This window comes from Trachinotus anak, unplaced genomic scaffold (genome assembly GCF_046630095.1).
Source record: "Trachinotus anak isolate AG129_WGS33_773 ecotype Australia unplaced genomic scaffold, CSIRO_AGI_Tana_v1 ptg000013l, whole genome shotgun sequence".
NCBI classification, from domain to species: Eukaryota; Metazoa; Chordata; class Actinopteri; order Carangiformes; family Carangidae; genus Trachinotus; species Trachinotus anak.
In genome coordinates, this window is record NW_027273864.1 from 28,678,686 (window position 1) to 28,700,563 (window position 21,878).

A 21,878-nucleotide genomic window follows, 5' to 3' on the forward strand; every position below is an offset into this window, starting at 1 on the left:
ATCATCACGACATACGTACGCTACGTAAGCTCCTGTTGCTATGCTAATTGCTAGCTGAGTGGCTCCCCTCTGTACCGCTGCTCCTGTTGTTGTTACCTGAGGGGACACAAACTAGAAATAACAGTAAACTTATTTAGAAAATCTTTAACCGTTAACCAAGAGTACGTGAGTGTCCGTGTCGGGCCGTCGCCATGGCTCTGCAAGGCCCGGAGGAGCTGGGGGAGCAGGTCGAGGAGCCGGAGGATCTGGACGACCAGGACGCTAGTAGCATCTCCCCGGCCGAGGAGATAACGCTGCCACCCGGGCCCGGAGGCGACGAGGAGCCGGAGGAGGCTCTCCTCCTGCCATGGGACCGCTTCTCCGCCTGGCTGCACTGCATCTGTGTAGTGGGCTTCGACCTGGAGCTGGGACAGGCGGTGGAGGTGAGGTAGAAGTGGCCGCCGGGGACAGCCGGGTCATATAAAACTCCTCTGCACTGTGGCTAAAATGTCTAAGTTAGCGGTTATCCATGGCTCAGACTATTTCCTGGACCGGACCACACAAACCTCTCCACGAAGTGGTTTGTGTGATTATTCTTTGGTCGAACACTGCTGACATGTGTACATACTAATGCTACAATAACCAGAGAATAATCTTACTTTTCAGGATAGCGTGTTCATGGCCTGATAGTGTTTTTATAGCTAAGATGAAGTGTGTGTGTGTGTGTGTGTGTGTGTGTGTGTGTGTGTGTGTGTTTCCTCGGGTTGGTCTGTAACGGCAGCCACAGCATCACCTGTACCACTGGCTGTGTTTTGCTGCAACTCTTCCTCACACATGCATACACACATCACACAAATAAACAAGCCTTAATCTGTGGGAGTGCCCTCTGGTTTGGATGGTTTGAATCCCACTGGAGTCACCAAGGTTGATACAGCAAACACCTGTTGTTCTCACAACAGTTTTGGATACAGACATGAATCAGTCACCTGTTAAAAACTCTCAATTACAGTACAATACAATGCAATTCATGTGTTTAACAAGGTCCTATACAGCGATCCTGCAAGTCTGTCACTTTCACTTTCTCTATTTAAGGGAACAGCACAAAAACTGCAGACTCTTGCTGTTATTTTGTCATTTTACTGATTAAATATAGTACTTGTAGATTTAAAACTCCATTAGAACAACTAACAATTATTTTCATCACTGATTAATCGATTGATAATTGTTTTGTGGCACTAAAATGGCACTAGATTGTGAAAATTTACATCACAAGTACCCACATCCCATAGGGACAGTTACAAATTTACTGCTTTATCAGACAAGTTCAACAGTTAAAATCCGGAAGATATAGATAGATTATCATTTTTTTATGCACAAATAATGAGATAAATCATTTCAAAATTGTTGCCAATTTATTTTTTGGGTTGATCAACTAATTTCTTAACATTTTATTAATTCCATTACAATTGCCATGGTCAAAACGCTTGACTATTTGGTACTGATGGCAGAAATTATACTTTTTTGGCACTTTTATTTGAGAAATATTAACATGTTTTTCTACAAAAATCTCAATTATTAAAATAATTCAGAGGAGTAATTGATCCATTAACCATGATTGAAGAGACAAATAAATGTTGTTAAAGAAAAAAAAAAAAGTTTTGTCTCACTGGAGCTGAACAGAGTTTTCAGATGTGGCTGGATGAGGTAACTCTGTTCCTCTGTCTTCCAGGTTATTTATCCTCATCATTCCAAACTGTCGGAGAAAGAGGTAAGTCAAACTGACTTCATAAAAGAAAGGTTCATTTTTAAGATATTTAACATTCTGTCAATAAAGATATCACGAAATCCTTTAAGATCTAGGCTGTAAAGTAGGGGAGAGTTTGGGAGATTATTTCTAAAATTTTTCATGTTTGCTCATTGTAATGATGATCATTGATCTCCTGACGTTTGATGTTTGTTGTGTGTCAATCTTGTTGCTCTTTTCTTTCAGAAAACAAGCATCTGCTACCTTTCTTTTCCTGACTCAAACTCAGGTAAGTTACTTTCTCAGTCTTTTAAACTTTTGTCTGTATGTGTGACGTGTTGTCTGACCACATCTGAAGCCAAAGGTTTTTAAGCTTACTCTGAACGGCCATGTTCAATGGTGCGGTGAAAAACCAGCCGTCACAGAAAGGGTGAGACGTGTTAATCGTTTAATATGGGGATAAAGGTGCGCGTTTTAGGACAGTGTCTAGTGGAAGGCATTCAAAGTTTTACACTTGGCTGTGCAGAATAGAAGGAGACAGAAATAGTTGTGTAAGGAATGAAAAAAGAGAGCTACAGGGAGGATAAATCCTTGCTTACTTTCTCACCTCCACACAGTTGGCCAGTCAGTGTGTGAAGTGGGTGTGAATGTTGGTTTGTTGGTTTTAGAAACACTTCTCAGTATAACACATCACAGTTAAACAGAACCACAAACGTCATCGTCCAAAATGACCATAAAGTCGACACCTCTTTAAAACAGATTCATAAAAAAAGTAACATTAGAGCCTTCATATAGATTGGATTTATTGCAGGACTCTTGTATCGAGCTTGAAATTAATTAGCTTGTACAATGTGTCATCTCAAAACAGAATATGTTTAGTCTTAATGGCCACACAAAGGTGAGAGCCTGCTGTCACAGAGGGGAGAGATGTAATGAATCATACAAATAGGGATAGTGATACAGTCTCCCTTAAAGACACACATGGTGCTGTGCTCTGTTGTACACATGAACAGGCACAGAAGTGGTTGTGTGAAGAATGAGGAATAAGCAGGAGAGAGAAGTTCAAACCCTCCCAACTTCCACACCTCCACACAGAGGGGCAATGACACGTTGAAGTGTTTGTCAGTCTCAGAAAGTTACAAAACTGTGGGACACAACCCGACTCCACCATCAGAAAGGTGGTTTCAGACGGCCATGCTAGTTACTCTGAACCCTGACAACCTTGGTCTTGTGGATCATTAGAGCTGGATTTTTTAAAATAATTTGCATTATTACATTTGCCATTGTGATTCTGAATTAGGCTTTATCATGTCTGGAATGCAACCTGGAAGCTCCGTTTTCACTCTGGCTCTCTATTGACAGTTTGCTGTTGAAGTTGTGTCTGATTATAATTGTTTGGCCCAACAGTTACAATCAGGGACCATTTGCAAATTGTTTTTTATGTTGCCAAAAAACAAGCCCAGAAAAAATAAGCTAATGCGGACATTTTAGACACTTTCATTAGTGTAACACTGCACTGAAGATAAACTGCGCCATGGATTGGTTTGCCTGCACACTCGTGCACAAACAGCTCTCTGGAATTGAGTGTGTGAATCAGGTGTGTGTGTGTGTTTGCCTGCAGGTGTGTGTGAGTCAGCAGGCGGTGAAGCTGACGAACCTGCTGCTCTCAGTATGAAGACAGGATTAGGACAAAATGCTTACAGGGCTGCTCTCTCTCTATATATATATACTGTACACACTCTGTAGGTGTGTGAGAGACATTACACTGTGGCAGCTTTCTGGCTCTGCTCCCATAATTCAGCCTCACATCTTGGTCAGAATTGAGAAAATTAATTTGCCCTCACTCCACTTTGAGAATTCAGAAAATAGTACTGACACATGATTGATTGCATCGTCTCTGCACTGCAGCACATTGGTTTTAAAACTGTGACTGTGGTGTGAAAGTGCTGACGCTCAGCTTTAGTCTGAAGCTGTTTACATCAGATGGAGAGTGGAGGAGCTTTACCACGGAGAGATACAACCAAATCAGGGACAGCTTCACGATGGTGAACTGAGTATCTTTGGGTTTTAACTGTTTTCCAACAAAACAAGATATTTGAGGAACTCACTGTGGGATCTGAGTGGGAACTTTTTTATTGTCTGACATCTTAAAGGGCAATTGATAAATCAATTAAATGGGAATATAGTCTGCAGATAAGTCCAAAATTTAATTAATAGTGTAATAAAATAATTGTTAAAATCCAAGAGTATACAATTTGTTATCATAAATATTATATATTATTTCACCGCCCTTCAGGCACTTTATCAACACATCACATCTTGTGATTTATGAAAATAAGGCCACAGCTCTTTTTCCCTCTGTAATGACAAACAAAATTCCCCTGACTGTGATTTGTTCTTTGCTTCACTGCCTCCATTTTGCTAATGAGACAGCGCTGGCAGGGTCACAGGCTCAGCTCCAGTGTCTCACATACTCTGATTAAGGTAAACAGAAACGCACAAATAAAATGAAGAGAATCCAGAGCCTGTTATGTCAGTTCAGACTGAGAATCAGAGCTGTGCTTCAGCTGCTGATGGCCTGTTTCATGCTGGGTGGTCTCGAACGCAGCACAACTGCATGATGTCATGGAGTCTTGGCTGAGTGCTTGGAAGTGTGTGTGTCTCTCCTATGAAGGAAATGGAACACACACACACAACATGCTGAGTGCGACTTGAAGTGTTTGTCTTGTCTTAAACTCTGGTTACCATTATCTCATTTTCTCTTCTCACACATTCAAACTTCTGGTGTGTCTTCTCAAGTATGCGTGGAGGTCATGAGGAGGTTAAAGGCCGGCTGATGACTCACCGTGTACTTCCTATGTCCTCCTTTTTTTTTCCTGTTTCCTCTTCCTGTTTTTTCAAACCTGAGGAGGAAACACGGAGGACACAGAAGAGTCACTTGACATGACAGAAACAAAGCAAAATGTCAACTCTCACAACATTTTCTGTAACTTGCACTTTTTGAAATACACATTTTCTACAGTTACACTTTTGAACATGGAGCATGTTGAGGAGCAGTAAAAGTTATAAAATTTGGTGATAACATGGTTGTCACTGATGTGATTTAAGAGGTGTGGCTGTTGAAATCTTATTGTTCCTGTCACTTTCACCAAATACCTGACAGGGTGCTCTGGTTAGTTGTGGACCCGTCCTGTAATAAAATGTCATTTTTGACAGCTTTCAATTCTTCTAAAATGCATTTTGTAACAGTTTTTTAACCAAACCTAAATTCTACTTGTGAATATATAAGTCAGTTACAAATCTGACAAAAACTATTTGCATCCAATGAATTTCCATTTTGAAACACAAGTGCAATACATTCATTCTTGGAAGTAATATTTTGTCCCGGGAATGAAAGGGTTAAACCCGGCAGTGTTTCCATGGTAACCACATCATCACTCCTGTTTCCTAGGTTGCCTTGGCGACACCCAGTTCTGCTTCCGCTTCCGTCAGGGTTCCAACAGGAAGTCATCGCTTGGCTGCTTCCTGGAGACCACCGACCGAGACGCACCGCCCTGTCTGAAGGTGTGGGAATCACACACACACACACACACACAGACATGCACAAACGCACGCGCATACATTTTTGCATCATTTTTTTGTTTTTTCAACAAATTTATTGTATATTAAAATGTAAATAGGAGTCTTGTGCTTCTGCCCCAATTATCATGACCTAGTTATATAATCAATGGTTTGCATCTCAACCACAATAAGCAGCAGTTTAATAGACATGACAGAATGTTCTAAGGCAACAATAACAACATTTTCATTCAACCATAAATGGTACAGGTTGCTGTCTATTGTCAGTGGATAACCATTAATAACATTTTCAGTCTCACAGTTCAACACAAAGCATGTACTTTAGTGTATGAGTCACTTTTTTGTATCTAAATGAGTTTTACAGTAACAAGCTGCTGCAACTGTGTCAGCACCAGCTGACTAACTGATGGTAAAATCTGCCCTCAGATTCATCCTAAAACATCAAATACACAAACATAAAATATTCTAAGAACAAAAAAAAAAAACATTGCATAACACATTGGGCTGCATCTTACCACACCTGTAAAACTAAAGTCCCCCCCCCCCCCCCCCCCCCCCCCCCCCCCCCCCCCACATTGAACGATGTTGGAAAAACTGGTCCATGGTTGAACCTGCTTGACCCCTGACATTTGCAATGATGCAAAAATCTGGATTGTCTGCTTTAGTGATATAAAACTTGATTCTGATTCTCTGTGTGCGTGTGTGCATATGTTGCAGAGGGAACAGGGGCATTACTACGGCTATGTGTACTTCCGTCAGGTGCGAGACAAATCTCTGAAGAGAGGATACTTCCAGAAGGTCAGTGTCAGACTGCAGGGTCACTGCGGTTCGGCTTCATTGTCTCTGAAAAGAAAAAAAAAAAAACTACATACTGAATATGTTTAGTCAGTCATCCCCTTTTTTACATCAATGCTGATCAGAGCCGGAGCTGACAAATGCAGATTCACTTAACCTGGGTGTGAATACCAATTGTACCCTTTTCCATTGCCATCAAAAGCCCAGTGTTAGTGGGACTTAGCGGGTTTTTAAACTAGTGGGGGCTTCAGTTCATTGTAGTGTATTAGCTCAGCTGGTAAAATTGAACTTATATTTCTAGAGCAATAATTCCGTCAGACAATAAAGTCATATCACACCAACCACTCTGCTACCATCACGGTACCATCTCACTTGCTAATTAGTTCCAATCACTTCTAATTTCAGATTTTTTTTTCTGTCACTGTTCAGATCTATAATGAAAATTCCTGCAGGTTTTTCACAGTAAATCCTAATGGGAAAAGATGGGATTTGCTCAAAATCTTAAGTAACATGTGTGAGCATCAAGAAATGATTAATGAAGAGGAAACAGTATTTATGTTGTGGAGGAGAAAGTAAAAGCAGCAGAATGTGAGTATAGCACAACTCTATTGTTGGATGGTACTGATGGTATTAGTGCTGTAGAAATGTACATTATACTGAATTTATCAAGACTACAGGGACAGAGGAAGAGTTTTGAGTTTGAATTAACCAGGGAAAAGGGAAAATAGGAAATAAAGGCATAGCTCTCTCTGCTGCTGAGGTAAATAAAAGCCACTATTTGAGAATATATGATAATCAATAATATGTTAAAATGTTGATTCAGTTGACAGATGTTATCAACTACAATTTTTCTATATTTGATTAATTTATTTCAGTCAGTTCTCAAGTAAAGATACCAAACATTCTGTGGTTCCAGCTTCTCAACACTGAGAATTTTCAGCTTTTCTCTGTTTTTATCTTTGTGAACTGAATACGTTGGAGATTTGGAAGTTGTCATGCTGATCCCTGAGGAACTGTGAACATTTTGCACTATTTTCTGTCATCTCACAAACCAAACAATTAATCACTGAAACAGAGGAGTTAGTGAAAAGGAAAATGATTATCAGTTGCAGCCTCAGTGTCAGAATGTTTCTAATGGAGTATTTTTAGAAGCCTGTTCATCTGTCAGCCTGACAGATGAACAGAGCAGATGAGTGGCCACAGCTTTAACAGGGACTACTGATGCATTTTTAGATGATAGTGTTGTGAATATAGATTTCTCTCTCTGTCTCTCCACCAGTCTCTGGTCCTGATCAGTAAGCTGCCCTACGTGACCTTCTTCCACTCGCTGTTGAAGATCATGGCTCCAGAATACTTTGAGAAACAGGAGCCCTGTCTGGAGGCCGGTCAGTCCAATTATCTGTCTCTAACTGTCTCTTTGTCTCTGTCTGTCTCTTTGTCTCTCCCAGTCTATATGCACCTGTCATTGCTGTAAATTGACTTGAACATATTAAAAATAGCATTTTTTTTATGCCTCCGGGCCAGCAACAGCTGTGGTGGGAGGTATTATGTTTTCAGGTTGTCCGTCCATCCTATTTTCGTGAACACGATACGTGAACATGGTTCATACAAATGTCTAACAGGATAAAATAACGAAGTGATGACATTTTATATCCAAAAGGTCAACTTCAATGTGACATCATAATGATTTTTAAAAACACTTATGCCCATCACTCAGTGCTGTAACTCACACTGTGACCATATTTCACATTTGGTTGGACACTGAACTGGTGACACTAATCTTGCGTTCCCACCTTGAAACTGTGGTGGTTGTATAGATCGTCTGTGCTGCTGGTTGAAAATGTGTGTGAAGCATAAATGAGTCTGGACAAACATGTGTGTAAACTACAACTGGACTGGTTGGCTGAGGCATACAACATCATGTCAAAGCCTGAACTGGTCCAGAAGTCACCGGCAAAAAATGTTGTTTTTTTTTCCTTAATTTGTTTATTGGATTTTCTTCAGCACAAAAAAGTCAAAAAAAGTTGCATTTTTGTGACAAATATAACACTGAAAATAAGAGAAAAGGTCTATAAAGGACGGTACAAATACATGAACAATGTTATAGAAAAAGAGGTAACTAATATCAAAAGAAGAGAAAACTAAACTAAACACAAAAGGTACACGTTGGTCCCCAAGTAATCACTACATATATATGTATAGACTAATAAACAGGTCAAACCCAGTAAAGGTACTTCACAGTGACATTTGATTACAGCTGTTACTCTGGAATAGCAGAAAACACCAACCACTAAAACGTTAACTAAATCTTTACACTTGACACTTTAACTACACAAGATTGATTTGAAAATGTGACTTTCGACATAGAAGATATCACATGCTCAGGTCAGCTTGTGCTTTAAAAATGCTGTACCCTCTGAATACCAGGAGATGATTGTGTTTTTTGCTGTTGTTGCGCCTCGACTCTGGGAAGGGTTAGGGTCCTCACAGACGCCAAATCAGTGCACATTTTTTAAAAGCATCTTAATGGGCCTGTACACCCTGTCTTTTCGTACTTTCCTGAGCAGAGATAAAAACCGTCTCGTTAAAGGCATCACTCTGTGGACAGTTTTCATTGAAACTCTGTTTTTGTGAATTACTATTCTGTTTTTCAGATATGTTTGAGCGATTTGAGCAGCACAAACAAAATATTGTTTTAACCTGTACACAGTGGATTCTGATTCTGATTTGATTTTATTTGTGTTTTTGACAGCTTGTAATGACATAGACCGCTGGCCGACACCCCACCCTGGACGAATCCTAACGCTGCCTATTATGGGCGTGGTTATAAAGGTATAAACACACACACACACAGGGTATTTTTAAAACTCCTATCTCCCATAATTTTACAGGCAGGGGGTCAGAGGATTCATTGCAATTAGGTTTCAAAGTACAAACTTTCTGTGTGTTAGTTAAATAACTTTATTAATCACCACAGGGAAAACTAGTTTGGTCGCTCATGCAGAATAACTAATAACAAAACAAAACATGCAGAATACTACTGCAACAGAGCACTTCAGTGCAGTACAACTGATCAATTAATGAATGAAGAGCTGCAAGAAAACAGTAAACAGACAGTAAATATGAAATGAACATTAAAAGATTAGGAAGTTTTGGGAACCCTGATGGCTTCAGGTTTAAAGCACCGACCGTGGCTTCAGTTTATCAGAAAAATTTAAAATCAGCAAATTCAAAGATAAAACACTTTTATAGGACAGGAAGAAATGAAAAATATTACTCTGCACAGTAACAGTAATAACAACTCTTAAATAAATGTAGTGCAGTTAGAAGTACAATATTTCTCACAGATGTAGAAAAGTAGAAGTATAAAGTAGCAGGAAACAGGAAGTACAAGTACCACAGATTTGTACCGAAGTAGAGTAATTGAGTAAGTGTACTTGCAGTTGCAGCACCATTAGACCTATGGAAGTACTGTCACTACTGTAGCCATAGTAACTTGGATGCCCATCACCTCGTTGAGGGCAAATATCAGTTTTAGTAAAAACATATAAATGAATGATTATTCATGACGCATTATACTGCTGATACTGCTGAGTAATACTGAAAAAGTGTGGTTCAGTAATCACTGATCCCTGATTCTAGGTTTTATCTTTTTTACTGGTTTCTGTGACTGTGAAACAGGCGTTCAACTGAATTCTGTGTGGCACTGAAGAGAGTCTAACTTTAACCCTGCGGAAACCCTGATTCGATTAGTGCCGTCTATCCCCAACCCCCACCCAGGAAACAGACTCAGACTCATAACTTGTGTTTACTTATAGCCACTAACAAACAAAACCAGCTGCAGTATAGTTCAGCGTAGCCCTGTGTCCCCTACGTTCTTATCAGATCATAAACAAGTAACATGATGCCTGAAATACTGTGGCTGAGGAGCTGCTTTAGTTATGTTATCATGTTCGTCTGTGCGACGACGCATCCATTCAAAACCACCTATGACGCAACACACAACCATCCGATCTTTGATTAAAGCACAGAGAAGCAGTGTACGGTACAGTAGACAGGAGCAGGAGAAATGTGGTCAGTGTTAAACTGGTTTCTGATGAGCGTCTGATCCGTAACTGTGTTGAATCTGCGTCTGCTGCAGGTTCGTATCCCGACCTGTTACGACAAACCAGGAACTTCACAGCTGGTCCAGTCCGCCCAGGTGATCACACACAACACCACACACATAAAAGGAAGCTCTGTTTGACAGCAAAGGTTTTTAATGTTTCATAAGAAGCTGTTTCCTGTTTATTTTTAAGATGTTTTGTGAAAGAGTTATTTTTTTCAGCATTTGGAATTTTGTATTAATTTCTGACTGAGGTGTGAACAAACCTTGAACACCTGATATTTGTGTTTGTTTTTCAGAGTGACAGTCTGGTGTCCATCGTGCTCCCAACCATCCATGAAGTCGACCTCTTCAGGTGAGACTTTCCCTTCTACACAGAGCACAGTTTCCCATCCTGTCACCGCCTGCTGTTCAGAGGTGGTACTGCAGCAGCAGCTCAGTCCCACAGTCTGGGCTGGGAGGCGTTTGTTCTGGCAGAACAGTTTTACCTGCTCACACCAGGTGAACTAAACCTTCTCCCCAAATGATTATCTGCCAAAACTAGTTGTTATGGGACAAAGTGAAGCCCGACCTTCTTTGCAAGGTCTCACTTGTTCAGTCATTGGCCGTATTCCCAGAACTCACCCTCAGGGTCAGTGTGACCGTCATGAATAATCATGGTAATATTAAAAGGTCAGTTATACTGTTTTTGTCATAGCACTATCACCCCGATGTGCTAATTAGCATATTCTGTATCCTGGCCAAAGAAAGGACAAAAACCAGCTTCTGCTCACGTTCAGGTTCGTGTGGATATTTTGTCCTTTACCCGTCAAGAAACTGAACAAAAAGACAAGAATAAAACTGGATAAAAACACGAGCAGCATAAAGCAAACTAACAGAGCTTAGAGCAGAGTTTGACCTTGTCAGGAGTATTTGGAAACATTAAAAACACCACCTGCTCTGTTCAAGATGTGTGGAGCAGTCCAGCACTGATGAGTAAGGAAGCCTCATCAGTTTCTTATGTGTGCAGATGCTCCACGGTCCAAAAAAGATATTCAGCAAAAAGAGGTTTTTTTGTCAGTATCATTTGTGCTTTGCCCTGTTAAAGAACTGGATCAAGGTTTTTGCCTGTTTTAGTTTTAGTTCTTGAATTTCTTACATTACAGCCAAACGTTTTCCAAAGCGACTCTATTTTTTGTACTGTTGAAGGTGTTTTCTACCTCCGAGGCTGCCACATGTTTCAGGTCATTTCTATACTTTGTAAAAATCAACCCAAGGAGACTTGAATTGTGTTCAAATAACCTTTAAAAACCTTTTTGTCTGGAGAGGACATTGTCCCATATACACACTCTAACCTTTCCTACATACTGATGTTCTCTTTCCAGGTGTTTCTACCCGGTCTTCTTCCACATCCAGATGCTGTGGGAGTTGGTGTTGCTGGGGGAGGCACTGGTCGTGATGGCGCCGTCGCCGGCAGAGTCATCGGATACTGTCCTGGCTCTGGTCAGGTGAGTTGGGGAGTTAGGGACAGGGGACAGAACAATTAGGTAAACCTGTATTTCACAGCGTTACATTTTACAGAAAATGTGAAGTTAAATTTAATATAATGAATATTTATTATGAATATTTGTCTGTAGGTTCTGGAAAATACTTTTTACATTTAACTGCACATCATAAATTCAGTTTTAAATTTCTTTAACATATTGTTTTTTCTTGGTGAAACATTTGGTAGAGAATTAACAGACTGGTTACACATATACTGATATGTCATTTGTTATATTTTCATTCTTTTTTTCAATGATGACATTAATTGTATTTTCCTATTTTACATTTTAAGGTTTCACTTACACATTGATAGAACTCAGAGACATCCAGTGTTGATGTTCATACTGTTGTGGCCTCTCCCAGTCATTCCACTCTCACTTACATCCACTGTTAATGTTCACTGTCAGTGTAGTGGGAACAGGAGGCAGGGCATTAACTCATCCTGTTGTGTTGGTGAAAGTCCTACAGCAAACAACTGTGATAATTAAAGTAATGTGGGAGGGACATGGAAGGATTCTGAAATTCTGAAGGTCTTTCTGCTTGTGGGACGGTCATGTGCAGCTCAAATTGGAAGTGGATCAGGTTTTTAATAATAATATTACTGTTTCTCTCTCTCTCTCTCTCTCTCTCTCTCTTGCTCTCTCTCTCTCTCTCTCTCTCTCTCTCTCTCTCTCTCTCTCTCTCTCTCTCTCTCTCTCTCTCTCTCTATTTCTCTCTCTCTCTCTATTTCTCTCTCTCTATTTCTCTCTCTCTCTCTATTTCTCTCTCTCTCTCTCTCTCTCTCTCATTCTTTCTCTCTCTCTCTCTCTCTCTCTCTCTCTCTCTCTCTCTATTTCTCTCTCTCTCTCTATTTCTCTCTCTCTCTCTATTTCTCTCTCTCTCTCTATTTCTCTCTCTCTCATTCTTTCTCTCTCTGTCTGCAGCTGCATCTCTCCTCTACGTTACTGCAGTGACTTCCGACCATACTTCACCATCCATGACAGCGAATTCAAGGAGTACACCACCAGGACTCAGGCTCCGTGAGTAAAGATGAACCAACGCAGCAGCCACCATGCTGCCCTTGAGCAAGGCACTGACTTCCCATCTGCATCTGCTGCATGTACAGTGTTGTTCTGTTGGCTGCTGAGCTGAGTCATAATCAAGGCGAGGAGAGTTTGTCTCTGCCCTTTCACAGCCTGTGGTCCTGCTGGGATTTTGACCATCAACCTTTTCTAAGTCTGAGAACAGCTTGTTTTAAGTCTGATCCCTGAGAGGTTCAGCATGCATGACCTGTGCTACCCACCTGCACTGAAGTGTGTCCTACATGTTAAATGAAAAGGAGATGGTTTGATGTAACAAGATGCATCAACGATGCACAAAACATGTAAAGAGAGAGTGAATAAGGAGGGTGGAGAGGGTGCTGATGGGAAACCCAGTCACAAAATCGTGTGCAGTATTTACACATGGTCCCATAAGAACACAAGAGCATTTGATAATATTTTGCCGACTTCCAGGGCATGTGCCTTAGACCACGAGGCTGCAGGGACGCTCCTGTAAAATACAATTTAAACATCAATAGTATTGCTCAATAACATTTTCACTAGGCCATAGTTTGTAGCGTCGCAGGTTCTCTGATTGGATGTTTTTAAAGCAGCTCTCTGGGACTCCATTCTCTCTCTGAACAATCTTTTACCTTTTGATTTACTTTGAATGAACCAGATTTTTTTCAGCTCAGTCTCATCGTTTGCATCAGTCACTGAAACAGGAGAGAACTGTGTCCATCACACTGTTGTCATCGCACTCTTTATATAAGCAACATAAATCTGCCTCTTAGTTCCAGAAACACTCTACAACGATCCACATACTCTCTACCCATTATTGTTCTCCACCTACTGAAAGCTTTAAGGTGGTAAGAATTCAGTGTTTTGCTCAAGGACTCGTCAGGTTGGGCTGTTTGAATCTGACTCCCTGTTGTATTGTCATATATTGTAGAGTCACCTGTGATCCGTCTCTGTTCTCTCTCTACAGGCCATCAGTCATTCTAGGAGTGACCAATCCTTTTTTTGCTAAAACTCTACAGCACTGGCCGCACATCATCCGCATTGGAGACATGAAGCAAGCAGGTAGATGATGCTGCTGTTTTCAAACATCCCCCTTCAGTCAAATGTGTATTTTGTCTTTAATCAATTAGAAGACAAACACAAAGTACACTACAACACTACAACTTAAACTTCAGCCTCAGAAATGACCTCAGAGATGCACACTCCATGGCCAAAAGTATGTGGACAAAACCAACATTCAGATACTTAAGTGTATTTTAGAGCCACACTGTGTTTTCTCCCCACTTGTGGTCTTTCTGCATGATTCATAGACATTTCAGAGCAGCCATTGTTTTTTCCTTGGTTTGGTTTAGGACTCTGAGTTTGAGTGAAAGGAAACGGTTTACAATAATATTTGAGACAACGGTGTTCTTCCTACTACATTACAGTGCACAGAGGTTTCTAGCTTTCTGGTTACTCTTGTCTATACACTCTCACCGTCCACAATTAGACATATGTAGGATATAAATCTTGTCCTATGCTGCCCACCCCTGTGTTGAATTACGTCAGATTAAGTCAGATGTCAGGTAACGCACTGAACTGAATCTTCTGTTCTCCTCAGGTGAGATGGCCAAGCAGATGAAAGTGAAGAAACTGAAAAACCTCAAAACTCTGGACTCTAAACCTGGTAAATGCGTCATGCTCATGTTTGTTTTTATATTTTGGTATAATAATGTAATAGAGAACAGACTCACATTTATGAGGCAGCAGATTCTCAGATCAGCATCTGTTACCTGATCTGTGTGTGTGTGTTTGTGTTTAACAGGTGTGTACACTGCATATAAACCGTATCTCAACAAAGATGAAGAAATCATCAAACAGCTGCAGAAAGTAAGACAAGCTCTCTCCTCAATTCAGTGTATTCTCCCTTTTTATTCAGTATCCAGCTGCGCACTTCAGTCAATCAGCCCACATGGATTTTAAGAACACATGAACTAGTTTGCAGTTGTGGTTGTTGTTTGTTTATTTTTGTTGTTTTCTTTGGTAGAAGAAAAACAAATAATTGAAAAAATTAATAATTAAATAGAAAAAAGGGGAAACTTCTTGTCATCCATCCACTGATGAGTCACATGTACATGATCAGTAATTTACAGTTTATACAGTCGGTTCTGTTCTGTTCTCCAGTGAGGAGAACAGAGCTGACGCCTCAAACTGACTCTAACTTGACTTTTTACAGTAAGGATAAACTTTTCCTCTCTGGTGGATTAACGATGTAATAAAGAAATTATAATAAAATATGCAGAATAAATATAACTAATAATAAATTACCTTAAACATCACTTCTCTCAGCAGCTTTGATGCACCAATGATTTATCTGTAACAAGCTAAACTCTGCTGATGATACTCGTCAGGCTTAGTCTGGCTCTAGAACCAGAGACGAGGTGTAAAGTGTTTTTTTTTTTTTTTCTTGACTCTCAGGGTGTTCAACAAAAGAGACCCTCAGCGGCCCAGAATGCAATTCTTCGACGGTACTTCTTAGAACTGACACAGAGCTTCATCATTCCTCTGGTAAAAAAGCCTCTTTCATCTCCCTGTGTTTCTTAAGGTGATGTTGTTTCACTGTGACGTGATGCTGTGTAGATTTTGTCTGTTTGTATCTGACTCAACTGTTCAATAAAATGTGACAGGTACAGGGACAGCAGGGTATTTAATGCACTGTCATGTGGATTAATGTACAGTAGCTACTTCTTTATTAGTTTTCTTGGGACTCTGCTGGAGGATCCAGACCCCCACCAGGCTCTGAATCAACTCATCATGTTTTCTGTCACTGCTGCTGCTTCAGGGTTTGAACTGTATAATTAAACCTTGCTTGTGTGTTACAGGAGCGGTACGTGGCCAGTCTGATGCCTCTGCAGAAGTCCATCAGTCCCTGGAAGAGTCCTCCTCAGCTCCGACCGTTCATCCAGCAGGACTTCATGAAGACTCTGGAGAAAGCTGGACCTCAGCTCACATCCAGACTGAAAGGAGACTGGATAGGACTCTACAGGTACACACACACACACACACACACACACACACACACACACACACACACACACTGTCTGTAATTTGATTGATCGTAGAGTAACACAGAACGAAAGCACCACAAAGTAGAAGTGCTTCGAGTTAATCATTTATGGAACTAGTGCTGTGGAAATGCACATTATCCAGAACATCACTCCTGTGTGGTTTTCTCTGCGTCTTCAGGCATTTCCTCAAGTCTCCCAACTTTGACGGCTGGTTCCGCAGCAGGAGGCGAGAGATGACCCAGAAACTGGAGGCTCTGCACCTCGAGGCACTGTGTGAGGAGGTGAGGAAGGAAGGGAGGGAGGGAGGATGAGGACTGTGAAGATCAGGAGCAGTTAAAGTGAACCTGACATACTAACTGATATTTCAGACTCGTGGAAAAAAAAAGTCCATCAAACTGGTCCATCTGAATGTCAGAGTGTCGTTTCAGCTCCAGTGAAGCTAAACCCACTTTGCTTTCATGTTTAAAACTCTCTTCAAAAATGACAAACGTCAGCGTGTCCGTGCAGAGTTTAGCAGTTATAAAAACACAAGACTTTCTGTCTCTCTTTCCTTATCTCTTTCTTTTTTCTGTCTGCAGGATCTGCAGCAGAGAGTCCAGAAGCACACAGAGGTGGAGACGGTTGATCTGGTTCTGAAGCTGAAGGATAAACTGGTCAGTAAAAACTCTGCATCCGTACAACTGATAAACACGACTTCCTATACTACTACTACTAGTGCGATGACTACTACTATTTATACTGCTAATACTACTACCACTTATAGAACTGCTCTTACTAGTAGTGCTCCTACCAAGTTGTTAATCAGGGCATCTGTGGGTGATGAAAAGTCTTAAAAAGATTTTGAAAAAGGCCCTAGAGGGAATCAAGAGGTCTTTCATTTCATTTACAGAAGTCTTCAATAGTTGATAGTTTATCATCCATCAGTTCAAAGCTCTTTAATTTTTTTTTTCATCAAAAAAAGGCAGAAAATCGTTATATTTGGAAGCTAAAACCAGCGAACCACATAGACAGAGCGACAACCCAAAAACAACATGCCTCTGACCCTGGCTGCCGCTGGTGCAGAGGCATAAAACTGTAGTTGATATCAACCTGTGGGTTTTCCAATGTGGTGAAACAGTTTTGAATTTTACTCTGTGTGGTTTTAAAAGTCTTAGATTTAACTCAGTCTTCGCTGTATAAAATAATGTGAACACTGATGAATGTGCTCCGGCTCACGATGGTCTCTGCTGCAGAGTCAGGCGGAGAAGGAGCAGCTCCCGGTGCGTCCGGGGACCCTGGCCAAACTGAGGGCCCACATCGAAGCCGTCATCCAGGCCTTACCAGAGGACCTGCAGGGCATCCTCCACAAGCCCTCCACTCCATGACCTTTAACCTTCAATCCACAACACTAACCCCAGTTTAAGCTTGTTTTAAAGTTTGGGGGGGTAGTGGGTCTCCTCCCAGGTGGCCCCCAGGTGCAGGGCCCCTGTTAACTCAGCCTGGGTGCCAGGTCGAGGACCTCCAGTTTGCTCTAACTTGGAAAGCACATTGTATTTTTGTTTTCGCCCAAAATATCCAGATTTAGTTATATTTACCCCCCCGCCGAGCTGCTACTGTGGGGGCTCAGCGGACCAAATGTGTCTCTCGTGTCTCAGTGATCAGGTGGTATTGAGACGAAGATGAAGCACGCCACAGCCACTCGTCATAAACTCCTCTCAAACAAACATAAGAGGATGTTTTCATCACAGAGACCCCCAGCCGACCTTTGACCCTCAGCATTTTTACCTCTTGATGTTTTTAATTTTTACTTTTTTAATTTGACTGCTGCAGGCAGAACTGACTGTGGAGCTTTTCATCCATTTTTAAAAAATGTTTTTTAAAAGAAGTGCACTTCATCGCTAACTGGACCAGTGTGCCCTACACACACACACACACACACACACACACACACACACACACACACACACACACACACACACACACACACACACTCTCTCTCTGACACTTTTATGCAAACAAACTGAAGCGAGCAGAGCCAAGCAGTGCTTTATGATTAAATTTTACTAAAATGTTGTCTATAAAATCACACACAGCATTAAGCACCAGCGAGCCTGTAATAACTGTCAGATCACATCCCTGAGTCCACGTCATACCAGTCTGAGGAATTATTCATAGTTGTTTCTGGTGCAGGTTGTAATTATATTTGTATTTTTCTAAAGAGTGAATCCAAAAGTTGTGTCACTATTGTGTGAAAACCTGTTTTTATTTCAACTGACTGATTCTGAGCTCCTCCACGGGTTGAGGAAAGTTTTTGCCCTGCTGGACTGTGAAACTGTGGAGCCTCATTTCTGCCAAGAATGAAAAAAAATAAATTAAATAAAACAGATGAAAAGTTAGAAGTGTTAAAAATATTCCAGGTAAATCAAAATTAAGGGACACTAAGTCAAAATCATGAGCTATCAAGTTGAAATTTGGAATTAAGTCAAACTTATGACATAAATCAAATTTATGAGACACTAAGATGAAGTAATGAACTGTTACAAGATTTTTAAAAATGGCTTCTCGTTAAAATTATGTTCAATAATAAATGACTAAGATAAAATTAAGGTTTATTAAGACAAGAGTTTGACTTGCAATCTGATAACTGTGACTTCACATTTAATCATTCTGACAGAATATTTCTCTTTTTGTCATTTCTAACATTTCATCTGTTCTTGGTTATTTTAGTTTCCTGGCACAGATGAGCTATTCTGGTAAAAACCTTTTGATACTTCTCTGATAAACTTGAGCTCAATACAATACCACTCTTCTCACTCTGTGGAAAGTTTTCACTTGGCAGCAGCAACACAAGAAATGCATCTGACAAATTTCCATACATCTTGGAAGTAAAAAAAAAAAAGAAATCTTTATTTGTAGTTTATATTCAGATGACTGAAGGTGCTGAATTAAATCTGATCTAAAAGTAACTTCTGAAAGGTGGATTTTATTTAGTGCTGTGTAGGTTTGTACGAGCAGGTTTTTAATTCAAATGGAGGAAACTGATCCTGAACTTTTTCAGTGACTCCAGCTGAATAAACTTGGCCACTGAACCAAGATTCACACACATCAATGAACGTGCTCTCACACTCAACTAACTGCTCCTCCTCGCTCAGTGTGTCTGGGACAGTGATGCTAAAGGCTGGGTTATACATTCGACACGGTGAATGATATAACTTATGCAAAACTGATGCATTTTGTGTGTCAGCCGCAGATTTTATTATCTCACAGAAAACATTGGATGTCTCACACAGCTGTGACTGGACGGGCGACCCGGCTTTTGAGAAAACCTTGTTAGAAAACAGAAGCCAATGAATTATGTGACTCTCGCTGCTAAACAAGTGTTTTTGGCCAAAGTATGAATACGTCCTCTCGTCTCCTGCTGCATCATCTGAGGCATTTATCTTCATATAATCTTATTACAATCAGCCACACTCATCACATTTTAACATTGTTGTTGTTGTTTTTTTTAGTTGTAATGAGATGGTTGTGTAGTATTTTCCTGAGAGTTTATAGTAAATCTAAATTATTAGATACTATTTCAGAAGTTTGACTTAAAAAGCGACAGCTTCAAGTTAGCTATGTCACACTTTTGAAATGTCAAATGTTTTGACTTGACTTTTTTGTTTCACACATTGTTTTTTTTCCTGTGGCAGAAATGTGCTTCCACTGTTAAGTGATAGGTTAAGATGACAAAGACAAATTGCAGCTTTCTCGTTAGTCCTGCCTAAAGAAATGGCAAGATAGGACAAGTAAAAGACTGCCAAGCTGAAAACTATTTAAAAAATAGTCCCACAACAATAGTTCATAACTCTTAAGTTATAAGTTAATGACACTTTTTAACTCGCGTGCATTCAGGTCCTCCCAGCTCCAGGTCACTGTGGGGTCAGACAGTGGGTGAACTGTGTGGTGGCTTGTGTCCATTTATGAGAAAATAAAAATAAAAACACTACAGGTAGAATTGTTAACTGATATTTCACAGATGGAGCAGCTTTTATGATTGAGGTTAAAATGATGCCGGTGCCTTATATAAGGAGGAGAGCAGAACCAAAGTCCCAATGAGTTCTCAATCTGAATGAATAAAAACTGGTTCCTAATATGAGCAGCTCTGCTTTAACTGCTGCTCAATGCTAAACATTTATTCTTTCTTCTTACACTAAACTAAATTTATTCTGCTGATGAGTCACTTCAGACAAAACTCCATCCTGCTCAGGATAAGTTGCCTTCAGACAAAAAACACTTCCACAGTCTGTTTCAGGTGTTTTCTGCTGAGCAAGTGAACTGAACAGATGCAGCGTCAAACTAAATCAGAACTGGTAACTAAATGTTTAGATCTAAACAAAGTCCTGTCAAATGAAGAAACCCCAGAAAGTCCCTCAATTCTAATAAAAGAAAAAAACTAGTATTACTGGGTCTCTTTAAAACATTATACTGCTGCATGTTTTAACCCTTTAACTACGACTTGTGTTTAATTTATATGAATGCAGATTATTTTCTACATCAGATTAAAAGTTGTTGGGTTGAAATTTAGGCTGAAATTTAACATTTTGAAGTTAAAGAGCCAAAACATGCAAAAGCATCAGTATGGTCCTTGAAATGAAATGAATTCCCCTCAAAGCTTCTTTAAATTCATGATCATTCCCGGACAAATTAACAAAACCAATATAACGACAGCAATAACAGATTTACAGGTAATTTTATTTATTATAGTAATTTGTATTTTGATAGTGTAAATTAACAACTTACTAGCAGATTTTGTGTAGTTATTGGTTACACACATCTGCACAGGCACAATTTAGTTGATGTTTGCATTTCAAAATATCACTTGTTTCAAAATGTTCAGTGGACTTCTTGTCACATTTCTGGATCATTTTGTTTGGGTCATTTTCTTTTAAGCCATCATGTTACATATGTTTTATGAATGCTTTGCCTTTTTTGTTCAGCAGATAATTGTAAAGAAAAATAAGAAAAACATGTGCTGGTTGGAAAAACCTGTGACATCTGGTTGTTGGGCAACCTTGTAAGTTTTATATTTGTTAAAAGAAAACAACTTATTTTAGCAACTTTGAATTTTTTTTATGGAGGGCTATTCTCATATTCCACTCTGTAGAGAATGAAGAGTTTTGTACATAATGGTGTAAAGTGTATTTGGCCCTGACATGAAGATGTACAATAATTATTTTGTTATTATAACAGATGTCTTGATAAATACAGAGTTATAAATAAGAATTGCTTCATATAATGTTAATTTACTGTTCTTAGAGTAATTACAATGTTATTGAGACACTTTGACATTTTGAATTTGTAGATTATTTGCTAACAGACACTATGAGAAGGGAAGGTTTTAGTGTTTCTCTTCATTGACCTTGACAACAATGGCTAACATTGACACTTACTGGTTTTAATGAATAAGTATTTTGCTAATGTCCAACTACTTATTGGTGTCAATGACCAGTGTCTGCATAATGTGATTATAATGGAATTAATAAACCATATTGCTAGAAAGCATTGATAATGAACATTTAAATAAAAACCTATCCATAACTTTGACCTTTTCTCCAGTAGCTAAATCTGGTACAATAGATCTCTATGTATGAGATTGTTTATTGTAGGCTACATGGTCCCTGACAAATAAATGTAATAAACTAAATTAATGTATTTAAACATATAGTTAATTGAGTAATTAACAGAGAACAACCTCATGTTCAGAAGTATCTTATTAATTATGCTTCCAGGTGTTAAATTGTGGCAAATTAGCTGCTTTTTACAATATAAAATATCAATATCTGTATCAATACCAGTGAACCTGGCCCTGGTATTACCCGACATTGGATCAAAACTAAATGTTGTGCCACAATATCTTTGACTAATCGTTATATCGAGTGTCTGACAGAAAAATAATGAGACGTTACAAATTTAAAATGTCAAAGTGAGCTAATAGAAGCACATAGAGCCATTCTGCTGCATTTTGCTCCATTGACACAGTCACTATACTTTTTTTTTAAATTGAAGCCATAACCACTACACTCAACCACTCTGAAGGTCTGAAG

The 21,878-nt window shown here is 39.7% G+C and overlaps 1 protein-coding gene across 1 annotated transcript; it reads left to right on the plus strand.

Annotated features, from left to right (window-relative positions):
- Positions 1-22: 22 nt before the first annotated feature.
- On the plus strand, positions 23-18,695 carry dennd6aa (DENN/MADD domain containing 6Aa). The gene is made up of 19 exons (XM_071493548.1): positions 23-422; positions 1,709-1,747; positions 1,970-2,012; positions 5,175-5,287; positions 6,020-6,100; positions 7,377-7,482; positions 8,850-8,929; positions 10,239-10,298; positions 10,502-10,557; positions 11,567-11,689; positions 12,650-12,745; positions 13,734-13,828; positions 14,367-14,432; positions 14,571-14,635; positions 15,224-15,313; positions 15,628-15,791; positions 15,992-16,094; positions 16,392-16,466; positions 17,046-18,695. The coding sequence occupies exons 1-19, from the start codon at positions 192-194 to the stop codon at positions 17,175-17,177; spliced, it is 1,818 nt and encodes a 605-aa protein (XP_071349649.1). The 5' UTR covers positions 23-191; the 3' UTR covers positions 17,178-18,695.
- The last annotated feature ends 3,183 nt before the right edge of the window (positions 18,696-21,878 follow it).